This window comes from Chelon labrosus (assembly GCF_963514085.1).
Source record: "Chelon labrosus genome assembly, chromosome: 17".
In the NCBI taxonomy this organism is placed as follows: Eukaryota; Metazoa; Chordata; class Actinopteri; order Mugiliformes; family Mugilidae; genus Chelon; species Chelon labrosus.
The window spans coordinates 19,973,649-19,987,660 of NC_140350.1; the positions used below are offsets into that span (position 1 = coordinate 19,973,649).

At 46.4% G+C, this 14,012-nt stretch overlaps 1 protein-coding gene across 1 annotated transcript in view; it reads left to right on the forward strand.

Moving 5' to 3' along the window:
- Positions 1-14,012, forward strand: part of jade2 (jade family PHD finger 2) — a 184,952-nt gene that overhangs the window by 46,106 nt on the left and 124,834 nt on the right. The window contains exon 4 of the mRNA XM_084565175.1: positions 11,284-11,441. Coding sequence (XP_084421301.1) covers positions 11,284-11,441 — 158 coding nt within the window. The remainder of the gene's footprint in view (positions 1-11,283; positions 11,442-14,012) is intronic.

The following is a 14,012-nucleotide window of genomic DNA, read 5'->3' on the forward strand; positions in this document are numbered from 1 at the left end:
ATTTTGCTAGACTACTGGTCCTTGCTTCTACACACACACACACAAACACACACACACACACACTGCAGAGATGCGTCAGACCAGAACAGTTACATGTGCACTTAAATGATAAGGGCTCATAATTTGTTGAATTCATTACAACGTGTCGCTGCTGAGACAGATTCCTCTCTTGGATGCACGTTAGAGGCTGTGTTTGGGTGAATGTGTTTGCTGGAATCACTGAGTCACCGTACTAATGCACTGATCACACACGCACACACACACACGAGCTCTCCCCTCCTCTCTGCCATCCTGCCACTCTCTCATCAACCCCTTTCTCTCCTTTTCTGTCTTTTTCTCACTCTTAATCACCCACTCAACACTCAAACACGCACGCACTCGCACACACACGCTCCTTCCTGAGTCCCGTGGACCTTCCAAACAGCCAATCATTAGAGCCCGTGCTGTGATGTGGCTGCTAAAATTATCCTCCTCTCTCTGTGAGTCGACATCTGCCATGACGCACTGTGGAGAGCCAGGTAGCCATGATGCCCAGAAGAAAGACAGAGTAAAAAAAATATTTTCTGTCTTCTCCTTCTCCTGCTTCTGCTTTAATTCCCCCGGAAACTGTCCGAACTCTGGCCGCGTTAGATGAAACGTTCAGGTCCGTCTATTGTCAGATATCAGATGAGCCTTTGCATCAGCAAATAGAACTCCAGCACAAAAATTTGACATTTCACGTTTCCCTCTGAACACACGGTCTTCTCCCTATTCAAATGTTAATCGCCGTTAGATGAATGCATTTGTAAACTCATTTGGAATCATTGACAGACTGTAGCTTTGCTGCACTGGATGCGTAGCGTTTAATTTATCCGATACTTGCTGTGATTTAACTAGTTTTGTTTTTTTTTTTGGAGGGGAGGGCCAAATTGACTCACTGCTGCCCTTCTGGGTCCTTTGCACCTTATGGGGTGCTGATAACGGCACTGTACTCGCAGTAAAGGAAGCCCTGCCAGAGTTTAGCGGTCTATTAATAACAGCCGGATGAGAAGTGAAGGGCATAGCATCCTCTTTCTCTTTCTGTCGGCGCTCGCGTCCCTTTTCAAAGTCACGCGCGGACGAGGCCGATTGTTTTTCAAGATAACCAGCGAGTCAAGCGATGGTGTGTTGTGTCAGCCGGCCTTTAAAAGCACTTAAAGCACTTTGTCATTGTGCTTCAAGGAAACTGGCTCAGCAACACCATAATAACAAGGTCTGTCGTGTGGGCGGAGGCTGGATGTGCACCTGCGCGTCTCTGCAGTGTATCTGTCCACGTGCACATCCATGTGTGTGTGTGTGTGTGTTTACGTGGGAGGTGTATTTAGCTGCGTCCATTACGTGCATCAGTGTGAGTTCCAGCGTTGGACGCGAGCGCGCCTCTGTGTGTGTATCCCTGTCGGCCTGAGCGTGCGTGCGTGCGTGTGCGCGCGTGTTTCCTGGTTTGAAATGTCAGCTTTCAACACTCATCCTCTGTGGTTTCTTTTCTGTTCGGCTCAGGAGGAAGCAGACAGTGCTAATCTATCACTGCGCCGCAGATGGTCAGAGATACGAGTCAGTCCGCAAAATAAGACAGACAGGCTGACTGCCTCGTACGGGTTACAAACAAGCTGAATCCGAGCTGGCAGGAGCTCGTGGTTTATAAAACAGAGGTGAGGATTGTTGCTGGAAGATTGCAGAGGGTTTCAATCCTCCATCCACTTTGGGGATGGATTGATTACGGTATATACACTATATTACCAAAAGTATTCGCTCACCTGCCTTTACTCATTCTATGAACTGAAGTGCCATCCCATTCCTAACTCATAGAATTTGATATGATGTCGGTCCACCTTTTGCAGCTATTACAGCTTCAACTCTTCTGGGAAGACTGTCCACAAGGTTGAGGAGAGTGTTTATAGGAATTTTTGACCATTCTTCCAAAAGCGCATTGGTGAGGTCACACACTGATGTTGGTCGAGAAGGCCTGGCTCTCAGTCTCCGCTCTAATTCATCCCAAAGGTGTTCTATCGGGTTCAGGTCAGGACTCTGTGCAGGCCAGTCAAGTTCATCCACACCAGACTCTGTCATCCACGTCTTTATGGACCTTGCTTTGTGCACTGGTGCACAGTCATGTTGGAAGAGGAAGGGGCCCGCTCCAAACTGTTCCCACAAGGTTGGGAGCATGGAATTGTCCAAAATGTTTTGGTATCCTGAAGCATTCAATGTTCCTTTCACTGGAACTAAGGGGCCAAGCCCAGCTCCTGAAAAACAACCCCATACCATAATTCCTCCTCCACCAAATTTCACAGTTGGCACAATGCAATCTGAAATGTACCGTTCTCCTGGCAACCTCCAAACCCAGACTCGTCCATCAGATTGCCAGATGGAAAAGCGTGATTCATCACTCCAGAGAACGCGTCTCCACTGCTCTAGAGGCCAGTGGCGGCGTGCTTTACACCATTGCATCCGACGCCTTGCATTGCACTTGGTGATGTGTGGCTTGGCTGCAGCTGCTCGGCCATGGAAACCCATTCCATGAAGCTCTCTGCGTACTGTACTTGGGCTAATCTGAAGGTCACATGAAGTTTGTAGCTCTGTAGCAATTGACTGTGCAGAAAGTCGGCGACCTCTTTGCACTATGCGCTTCAGCATCCGCTGACCCCTCTCCGTCACTTTACGTGGCCTACCACTTCGTGGCTGAGTTGCTGTTTTTCCCAAACGCTTCCATTTTGTTATAATAGAGCTGACAGTTGACTGTGGAATATTTAGGAGCGAGGAAATTTCACGACTGGATTTGTTGCACAAGTGGCATCCTATGACAGTTCCACGCTGGAATTCACTGAGCTCCTGAGAGCGGCCCATTCTTTCACAAATGTCTTGTTTCACAGTCTGCATGCCTGAGTGCTTGAATTTATACACCTGGGGCCAGGCCAAGTGATTAGAACACCTGATTCTGATCATTTGAATGGGTGAGCGAATACTTTTGGTAATATAGTGTATGTACCAATCAGGCATGACATTATGACCACCTTCCTAATATTGTGTAGGTCTCCCTTGTGCCTCCAAAACAGTTGTGACTCATCAGAGAATGGACATGGGCCTTCTGAGGGTGTCCCGTGGTGTCTGTTAGTGGGGGATGACCCACAGAGGCCCCCCTCCCACAGATACTTGATCAGTTTGGGATCAAGTGAATTTGGAGGCCAGGTCAACACCTTGTGATGTTCTTCATGCGTTTTTCTGTCCAGTATGGCTCGGTTTGGACATATTAGGTCCAACGTGTGATCAAGTCATGCACCTTTAAAAGCGTCTACCAGTTGATGGTTTACACTGATCAGGCATAACATTATGACCACCTTCCGAATATTGCGTAGGTCTCCCTTGTGCCTCCAAGACAGCTGTGACTCATCAGAGAATGGACATGAGCCTTCTAAAGGGTGTCCTGTGGTGTCTTATGGGGGTCCTGTGGGTTGAGGAGAGGGGCCTCTGTCGATCATCCCACAGATACTTGATCAGTTTGGGATCTAGTGAATTTGAGGGCTAGATCAACACCTTGTGATGTTCTTCATGATTTTTTGAGTAAAGCGTTTTTGTGTGTGTGCCTATGTCAGGCTGCATCCTGCTGGGGATGGCTGCTGCCATCAAGGAGTGTCATTGTTATGGGGTGGGGGTGCCTGGTCTGGTCTAGGTGGGTGCTACATGTCTAAGTAACATCCACATGAATGAATGCCAGGTCCAGAAGTTTTCCAGCAGAACACTGAATTGTCACAAGATGGTCGATTGTTATTCACTTCTCCTGTCAGTGGTTTTAATGTTGTGGCTGATCGGTGTCATGAAGCATATTTCGTCATTTATCATGGGTTACTTTCACCATTGTATTACTATATTACAGGCGACAGAAATCTTTTTTCTTTTTTTTTTTGGTGCCAGATTGAATTCAGTGAGCGTTTGACAAATGCCCCACCACTGCCACTGATAGATTCACAGCCCATGAGTTCAGACAGGACTTCTTCTTAAACGCAGCGCTTCAACTGCGTACGTCTGTGTTTTCCTGAATGTGATTATTAATGCCCGTCAGGCTGTCTGCCTCCCCCCCCCCCCCCCCCCGGAGACGTGCACTAACAAACACACTCTGCACGGCCCCTTGCTCATGTCATCAGTTCAGATCTAGATTGGACATAATGAGACTCCTGCATACTTACAGCTCATAGCTCAGCACAGCATACTGACCCCACTGCTTTGTGTGTGTGTGTGTGTGTGTGTGTTTTTTTGTCACTGCATGGTGTTGTGTTTGTTCTTTTCCAGTCCGCACACCGACGTCAAACTCCGGTTTCCACAGAGCCTAATCTGAGCGGCTGAATCTAATCTGTTCTGGTTTCGCTGAGAGGTCTTCGATCTTGCGAACCGAGCCGATAAACCCAACGGATGTCGGGCTTATTGACGTGCGCCAGAGCGGGGGTTTGTTTGCAGCCCGACAATGTGTCACATCTGGAGAGATGACACAGCGCAGGCACGCCGCCGCCGCAGACGGAAAAATGAAGCGATGCGATTGCGGCCGAACCCGCGGTCTAGAAAGAACTGAATAATTCAGCTTCTCAGGCGTGCAGAAGAAGAGAGGCAGATGCTTTCTCGGGCGTCTCTTTTTGTGTCGATCGTCGCGGGGAGAGCAAACTAATCTACCGCCTTTAGAAATTAATTAGGGTTTTCTCCTGCAGCGGAACATTCAAAGAAAACGTGTAAACAAATTTGACGAGCGACCGACTGAAACGGCCACGAGCGGCTCAATGCAAAGATGACACGGGAATTAATTGCACGCTGAAAGGGGGATTTTCTGTCCGTCGGCTGCAAACTCACTGTATCATTCCTCCTTCTTGTTTTTTTTTTTTGTTTTTGTAAGGGGGCCAGGCATCCGGATTTGTCAAATTCGGAAAAGCTCAGTGGAAATGGAGGAAATTCAATCACGCGTCCTCAGAACAAAGTCATTACGGCTGATCAGTGTGGAAAATCTTTCCAGCAACAAATAAATCACGGGAGGAATGGAAACAGGAACGCGCTTTTTGAGTGATTACGACAGAGTTTCCACCGCCGCCGCTCCGGGCTCGTTGCACAACGGCCTCCGTCCGCCGGCAGCAGCCAGAAATGACATCGGTGCCGTACGCAACCCTTCACTAGTTGCTGGGTTACAATACCGAGACTTTTTTTTTTGTGTTTTGTCTTGAGTCGCGGCCGACGTCGACCGACTCTCTGGAGAAATAAACAGTCTGCTCGGATGCAGTCGGCTCTTGGAGGTCTCGTTTTTTCCGCTGCAGCTCGTCCGTGTTTTAGGTTTGGCTCGGAAACTGGCCCCTCTACCTGCCCGACTCATCTTTTCACGGGGCTCCTTTTCCATCCCAGCTGTCTGTCACAAAAAATAAAGAATAAAAAGATGAAGGAGGGGTGGTTGGGGGGGGGGGGGGGCAGTTAGAAGAAGAGGAGGGTGCTGATTAGAGAGAGAGAGAGAGAAAGAGAAACAAGGCAGAACATAAAACTGCAGGAGCTTGTAATAGTGTTTCCTGGACATTAATTAGCTGCACTCGCTCCTGTACAAACACACGGTAATAAAACTGATATACTGAGATCCTCTCCTCCGCCCCCCCCCCCCCCCCCCCCCCATTTCCCTTCTACTCCCCTCACCTGTCCATTTTTTGCTAGTTTTCTTATTTTCTCTCCTCTTGTTATCCTTGGCCGTTATACCATCACTTCCTTCTTTCTCCCTTTTTCCTTTCCTCGCCTCCTCTCCTCACCTCTTACATCCTGTCTCCACACGTCTTATTTCTCGTTTGCCTCCCCCAACTTTTCTTCCACTCCCTGTTCACTTTTGTGTCTCACCCCTTCTTCTTCCTCTCCATCAGTCCCTTTCTTCTCTGAGCTTCGCTATTATTTTTCCTTCCTTCCTCCACTTTCTTTCCTTCTTTATGTCTTTCCTTACTTGCTTTCTACCTTCATCCCTTCCTTTCTTTCTTTGTTTCTTTCTTCCTTCTTTCTATTTCCTCTCCTCCACTTCCTTCCTTCTCCTTCCCTCCTTCCATCCTTCTCTTTTCTCCAATTCCTTCCTTTCTTCTCTTGTGTCTCCTCCACTTCTGTCCTGTGTTCTCTCCTTCCTTCTGTCCTTCTCTTCTTTCTCTTCTTTCTCTTTTCTCTTGTCCCCTCCTTTCCTTCTTCTTTCTCTCCTTCTTTCCTTCCTTTCTTCCTTCCTTCCTTCTCTTTCCTCTCCTCCAATTCCTTCCTTCCTCCACTTGCTTCCTTCTCCTTCCTTCCACCTCTTTTCTCTCCTCCACTTCTCTCCTTCTGTTTTGTCTCCTTCCTTCCTTCCTTCCTTCCTTCCTTTCCGTTTATTTTTTCCTTCTCTTTCCTCTCCTCCACTTCCTTTACTTCCTCCACTTTCTTCTTTCTCCTTTCTCTCCTTCTTTCCTTCCTTTCTTCCTTCCTTCCTTCCTTCCTTCCTTCCTTCCTTCCTTCCTTCCCTTTCCTCTCCTCCACTTATTGTTTTTCTCCATCCTTCCTTCTCTTCTCTCCTTCCTTCTCTCCTTCCTCCCTTCCTTCTCTTTCCTCTCCTCCATCTACTTCCTTCCTCCACTTCCTTCCATCTCCTTCCTTCTTTCCTCCACTTCCTTCTTTCTCTTTTCTCTCCTCCACTTCTCTCCTTCTGTTTTTTCTCCTTCCTTCCATCCTTCCTTCCTTCCGTTTCTTTCTTCCTTTTCTTTCCTCTCCTCCACTTCCTTCCTTCCTCCACTTCCTCCTTTCTCTTTTCTCTCCTATCCTTCTCCTTTCTCTCCTTCCTTCCTTCCTTCCCTTTCCTCCACTTCTTCTGTTTTTCTCCTTCCTTCCTTCTCTTCTCTTTCCTCTCTTCCATCTCCTTCCTTCCTCCACTTCCTTCCATCTCCTTCCTTCCTTCCTCCACTTCCTTCTTTCTCTTTTCTCTCCTTCACTTCTCTCGTTCTCTTTCCTCTCCTCCACTTCCGTTCTTCTCCTTTCCTCTTCTACCTCTCTTCTCTATCTTCCTTTCCCGTCTTCACTGCTGAAAAATATATAAAAAAGAGAAATATTACTGAGGGGTGAATCACTTTCTTCTCTCCTTTCCGTTGTTGTTTTTTCTCCCTATACCTTCTCTTCTCCTATTTCTCCTCCTCCTCTCCTCCCCCATATTTTTGCACCCCCTTTCCTCCCTTTATTCTTTTCCTCTCCGCACTAGTGAGGAATTAGAAAAATAGAGCAAGACTAAGGAGGATCGGATCGCCCTCTGTCTCTGTCTGTCCTCCTCTTGTGTTGCTGATGGGGAAGGCGAGATTCATCATGGCCTTGGCTCGCTGTCTAACACACACACACACACACACACACACACACACACGCACGTTTAAACACACACTTATTCACGCGCAGAAAAACGCACACTCCCATGCCCACCCACAGAAATGGACAGTGACAATGTGTTCGGCAAATACGCAAACACCCAGTTAAACACACACATTTGGACACACACACACACACACACACATCCTCTTGCTCCATTGCATTATTTATTTGTGCTGGCTGGCAGACAGTAGAAGCAGCCAAGCAGCAGAAGTGAGGGTGCTGCTTTTTACATATGGCCTTTTCATATACTGCTCAGTGACACACACACACACACACACGCACACACACACTGAGACAAACACACACCAGCCTCATCTTGGCCCGTCCTTGTCTTTCATCTCTTGCTTTCCGCTTAAATTAACACCACTGCCTTTCCTCTCTTTCTCTCCCTCTCACTCTGTCATCGCTTTCATGCTTGAATATCTGCCTTTCTCCTCTGTTCACTTAAGCATATCTCTCCGCTCCCTGTCTCTGTTTGTCCTCCTCCTTCATCGCCAACCCCTCCTCTCCTCCACCCCGCCGTAAGCTTGAAATATTTGGTTTTGAGTGTTTCGACAACTATCGGATGCATTGCGACGGAGTACATTCGTGTCCTCCTCAGGATGAATTGTAATAACTTTGTGCCACCATCAAGCCAATTGTGACTTATCGACTACTTAATATTTATGGTTAATGACCAAATAGCTGCTCAATAAATGGTGTATGTTACAACATTATGACCACCTTCCTAATATTGTGCAGATCTCCTTTCGGTCCTATGGGTTGAGGGGATCATCCCACAGATACTTGATCAGTTTGGGATCTAGTGAATTTGGAGGCCAGGTCAACACCTTGTGCTGTTCTTCATGTTTTCTGAGTCGGGGTGGGGGTGCCTGGTTTGGTCTGATCTAGGTGGGTGGTACATGTCTAAGTAACATCCAACATCCAGTGAATGCCAGGTCCAACAGTTTCCCAGCAGAACACTGAATTGTCACAAGATGGTCAATGTTATTTACTTCTCCTGTCAGTGGTTTTAATGTTGTGGCTGATCGGTGTCATGGAGCATACTAATATTGTGCAGGTCTCCTTTGGGTCCTGTGTGTTGAGCTGAGGGGCCTCTGTGGATCATCCCACAGCTACGTGATCAGTTTGGGATCTAGTGAATTTGGAATTTGTCAGGCTGCATCCTGCTGGGGATGGCTGCTGCCATCAAGGAGTGTCATTGCTATGGGGTGGGGGTGCCTGGCCTGGTCTGGTCTAGGTGGGTGGTACATTTCTAAGTAACATCCACACGAATGAATGCCAGGTCCCGGCAGTCACAAGTGTCCCAGCAGAACATTGAATTGTCACCAGATGGTCAGCGTTATTTACTTCACCTGTCATAATGTTGTGGCTGATTGGTGTGCTCTGTAAATATCGGCATGTCAAAGCACCGCCATGCTTCACAGCTCCGCGAGCGTGGATGCAGACTCTTACTGACTCATTCTTTGATCAGAAGTTTTTGTGCCTCCGGTTGCTCCTCAGCAGAAGCCACAAGAGAAGGGAACCGCAACTTGTTTGTTGTTTTCAGGGTTTCCGATCGGTATCGGGAGATCAGTTTCGTGATGGATCGGATCAGATCGGGTTGCAGGTCAGCCAAGCCTGATGTTTTGTGGTTATTTGTTTTTAGGTCTGCAATAAACCAAAACCACATCCCTGTAGCATCAAAACGTCTTCTTCTTCGTCTTCTGTTTAATGGCGGTTGGTTAACATCAAAGCTGCCAAAAATCCCAGAAGAAGAAGAAGAAGAAGAAGAACCAAAACCTAAACGTGTTTGCTGTGTGGAAGTCTTACTCTTGATTAGCGAAGTCAGTCGAGGAGCGATTTGTAAATTGTGCAGTGTGAATGTTTGGAGATCTGTCATTCAATACTGCCAACTTGCAACCTACAAGAAAGAAGAGAAAAGTTTCCTGGAGATGGCGTCGGGGAGAAGAATATTCCAGAGAGGGTTAGGGAGTTTATGGCAGCGTTGGATGACCAGAACATTTCTGGAGTAGAGAAGACAGGTTTTCTGGAGCTGAGGTACGAGCGACCCTCTCCACGCTACATTAACTCTGATAAGTTCAATAAGAAAAGCCTTTATGAGTCTCCAAGGGAGGAAATTTTGTTCATTTAAGATCAGAGATTTGGTCTGGGGGGGCAAAAAAACTTGATCGTGACATCCCTACTTGTTTCACTCACCTCTTCCTTATTCCGACTTCTTAAGTAAAACATAAAAATATAGAAAAAACATTGTGCAAGTGGGAGATGGATGTGGGATGGAAGGAGGGAGGTAAGAAGATGGAGACGTAGAGACAGAGAGCGTGCTGAGGGAGTAGCACGTGGGAGCTAATAAAGCGGTGATAAGGAGGCTCAGAAAGCGACGATAAAACGCAGAGTGACGCTTGATTCGGCTCCGCTCCACGCGTCGCTTGTTGGTTTTATTTTATTTTTACCCTCCGTGCGTGTTTGCGTGTTTATGAGTGTTTGTTCCTGACTGATGTCCTTGACTGTATGACTGATGGCATCACCGCTGCAGGTCCCTGTTAGAGAAGACGCAGGCTTAATGTGTGTGTGTGCGTGTGAGCTCATGTTATGTGTGAGAATGATTGTTTCTGCTTGGGTGCACACGCTGAAGCGTCACACTCAAACACGCCTCGTTTGTTTTTGTTGAATCCTCCGACGCTCATACTTTTAATGATTTTATATATAGACTGTAAATATGTTTAACCTGCAGAGATCTTTCTCCTGGTCGGTATCAACAATTCACTGCAATCGTACCATTGCTTCTTCTTTTTCTTTCACTCTCACTTCCTCTGTCCGTGGTTCTCATTTGTCTTAAACGTCTCATTTCCCTGACTGTTAGTCCCTCTGTTTTAAGATATGAGGAAGAGATGTAACGAAAAGATGCATATCGAGATGCATAATCACGATAATTCATTATTCACACGTGGAATTAGATCGATGACAGTCGGATGTGCCTGCTGCGTTATTCTTTGCAGCAGGAAATCCGGCTGTAAAATGACTACGGAGCCTGCGACCGACTGTCCAAGCGAGCGAAAGAGACGCGGATGTAGTCGAGACCACGACTTCAGGGATTAATACTCAACCAGACAAATGCACGTAAATACCTTCACACATCTGTCCCTGATGTGATGTTGTGCTGCCTGCTGTAAGGTCACACCGGCGTTTAGCGTCGAGCAGCAGCCGAGACAGAAATGCAAAATGTGCGCAGTTTGGAGGCTGAACTGTGGAATCGTAGATGAGCCTTCTTGAGGTTTATTCGTTTGCTTAAGATCTTTCAGGATGATTCAGGACCGACGGAGGGTTTGTCCTGCAGGAGGAGGTGGGTGGGTTGAAAATAATTAGTTGCACAAGTGTCAACAGTTCCCATCGTAGGGACTTGTCTTGAGTTGAGACTCATCAGAGAATGGACATGGGCCGTCTGAGGGTGTCCTGTGGTGTCTGGCAACACAATGTTGTTAGTGGGGGGCCTCCAGGTCCTATGGGTTGAGGGGAGGGGCCTCTGTGGATCATCCCACAGATACTTGATCAGTTTGGGATCTAGTGAATTTGGAGGCCAGGTCAACACCTTGTGCTGTTCTTCATGTTTTTTTTTAGTTCCTAAAGCGTTTTTGTGTTTGTGCCTGTGCCTGCATCTCCTGTCAGTGGTTTTAATGTTGTGGCTGATCGGTTGCATTCTGAAATTCAACATGTAGCAGCATTTGAGTTTTCTTGAAGACCTTTCAGCTTTGTTTTAAACGTACCTGGAGGACTCAACAGCTCCTGTTTCCCTTCCTAAAGTCCCCTTCAGCTCAGTCTCTTCCTACTCGAAAGAAAACTCCCAAATGACACGATAACGATGTTTCCTCACACTTTCCTTCCTCTCTCCCCTCCCAGGTATTTCGCACCGACTTCATCACGGCCATGAAGCTGCCGGACTCGGCCCAGCTCGGCACGGACGACTTCTACGTGCTGTCGGACCCCTGGAGGCAAGAGTGGGAGAAGGGGGTGCAGGTCCCGGCCAACCTGGAGGCCATACCGGAGCCCGTGGTCAGGTAGGACATGCACCGCTCACACATGCATGTAAATAAAAAGAAAAGAAAACACTTCGATACGGAGTAAAGTGACACAAGTTATGGATCATGAAAGTCACTGAGTCGAGGCGGAATCATGTGCATTGACGACGTTTTTCAGTTGCCGCACGTGTGCACGGACCGTATTGTTATTTGAGACAGCCCTCGCAGCCGCGGAGATCGAGGAGAAGTTATGGGACTTGATCTTTTGTTTGCTTTGAGTAATGGTTATTTTGGAGAATGTCCAGTTTGTCAGCGAGCTGCAGAAAAAAAAGAGTAAGACTTTACTAAAGTTGTGTGAGACATCGAAAGGTTTCAGAGATGATTCAAAACAACAAACAAAGAGCAAACGCTGAGGGTGGGGAAAAAAAACAAATACATTTGTAATACTACATGTGGGATCCCTTTTACAAAAGTATGCTGCATGTAATTATACTAATTAGCGATATATTTGTAATGGAAAACATGCACGCACGCTCCTGCACACAGAAGTCTGCAAGGACATAAACTGAGACCTTTTCTCCTCTCAAAGTCATTCATGCACAAACACCATAGGAAGTAGGTTTGGATGCACACTCGGGCTGTGAAACACACACACACACACGCGAAGCTGGTTGGCAGATGTGTGCAGCCTTGCACTTCGACCCACTTAAATTCACTCCCATACTGTAGATTAGCCTCGGTTTGCTCTCTCTCTCTCCGTCTCTCCCTCTCTCTCTCTCCCTCTCTCTCTCTCTGCCTCTCTCTCTAGCTCTCTAGTACTACTGCAGCTGCTTCACATACCCATGTGGTTTGTTTGCCGTTCTAGGAACTAATGAAAATGCTCAGACTGCATGGTAATGCCGCTTACGCAGACATGTCATACTGGGAGGCCACACGCACAAAACGAGCACAGACATACTCGGTATTTTTGGGAGACGCATGAATAAATAAATTATCCAGCCATGAGAGATTCGGTCAAATGCTCTGCTTCCACAAGTGTTTTTTTTTTTTTTTTTTTCTTTTCTGTACCTGCCTCAAGGAAACCGGTTGCAGAGGAAACTCACTCTGACAGACAAGTAAAATAAAGATGGAAGCTTCAGTAGATTTCATTTCTTGAAGCCAAGAAGCCTCTGAAAATGACAAAAAAAATAAATTAATAAAAAGCTGTGTGATTTCATTTAATTAGCAAAAGTGCGTGATCTTTGTTGTTTCTGGAGTTAACAGCGTTTGCTCCACTGTTTTGTGTTTTTCGACGAGATTGGAAAAAGTTGCCGTGCTGCTGCGAGTCTGTTGCTGCGGCTGTGGTTCGGAGAGGGTAACGGGGGTATCTCCTAAATCACAGGGTTGGCTCGGCTGGGTTTGATCCCCAGCTTTCCCTGCTGTGCACATCCAAGTGTCCTCTGGCAAGACTCGAAAACCCCAAATTGCTCTCGCGTCGCAGCTCGCTGCAGTGAGCGTGTGAGCGAGTGAGTCAATGAAAGGCGCAGTTTTCGGCGCTACGTAAATGCGGCCATTTACCGTTCTACCGGCGCATAGCTGCTTTGCACGAGACGAGTTATGCTTATGAGGAAGTTTTGTGTTGTGGCAGCTAAAAAAAGGAAATCTCAGGCAGTTCTCATGACACTAATAGATGCTTCAGACAAACTCTTGTGCAAAACGCGAGGCAAACAATCTAAGTTTGCCGAAGGAAAAACCTTGAGGAAGGTGCAAACAGTGCTTGAAATTAATCTTTGACTTGCTTGCATGAACGGTTTTATTTAAAAAGAGGGGAAATTAAGACCCGATCGAGGGCAGAAGACAAAACACACACGCAAAAAAATAATAATGGAAAAGGAAATGGAAAAAGAAATCTGCTCGTCTTTCTGATTTTTAAACGGCTAAGGTGTCGCTCTTACTCTTACCACGTGAGAAGAGCCTGAAGCCTGAGAGATAGATGAGCATATCGAGATAGAAAAAGAGAGATGCATATAGAGATAGTTAAGGATAGATGGATGACGGGGGCTCACCTATTATCCTGCGCGTGATAGAATGATGAAGTGATTTGCAGTGATGCCGAAATGGAGTGATGATGAATGGTCGGCGAGACGGAGGAGGGTTGAGTGTAAGTGTGACTGAGCTGATGGTCTCTGACAGTGGTTTGTTCATCTTTTTTTTTCCTCCTCTTATATGTCATCTTGACGCCTCCCTTCCCTCCCTTCCCTCCCGCTTCTTTCCTTTACCTTTCAGCGCTCGCTCCTTTGACGCGTTTAGGCCGTAACCAGCACTCGTGCCGTGTTACTTTGTCAGTTTTGAGCCCCTGTGGCGAGGGCCAACAGGCTGATGATGCTGCAGATAGACTTCATTGATCCACGTGGGAAATGAGTTATAATTAGTATAATTAAAAAAGAATGAAAAAAATAAAGAAATAATGAAAAAAAAAAGAATGAAAAAAATAATAAAATTAATGAAAAAAAATAATAAAATTAATGAAAACAAATAATAAAGAAGAATGAAATAAATAATAATAAAAATATTAATAAAATTAATGAAAAATAATAAAAAAATAAAATAAAAAATGAAAATAATAATAAT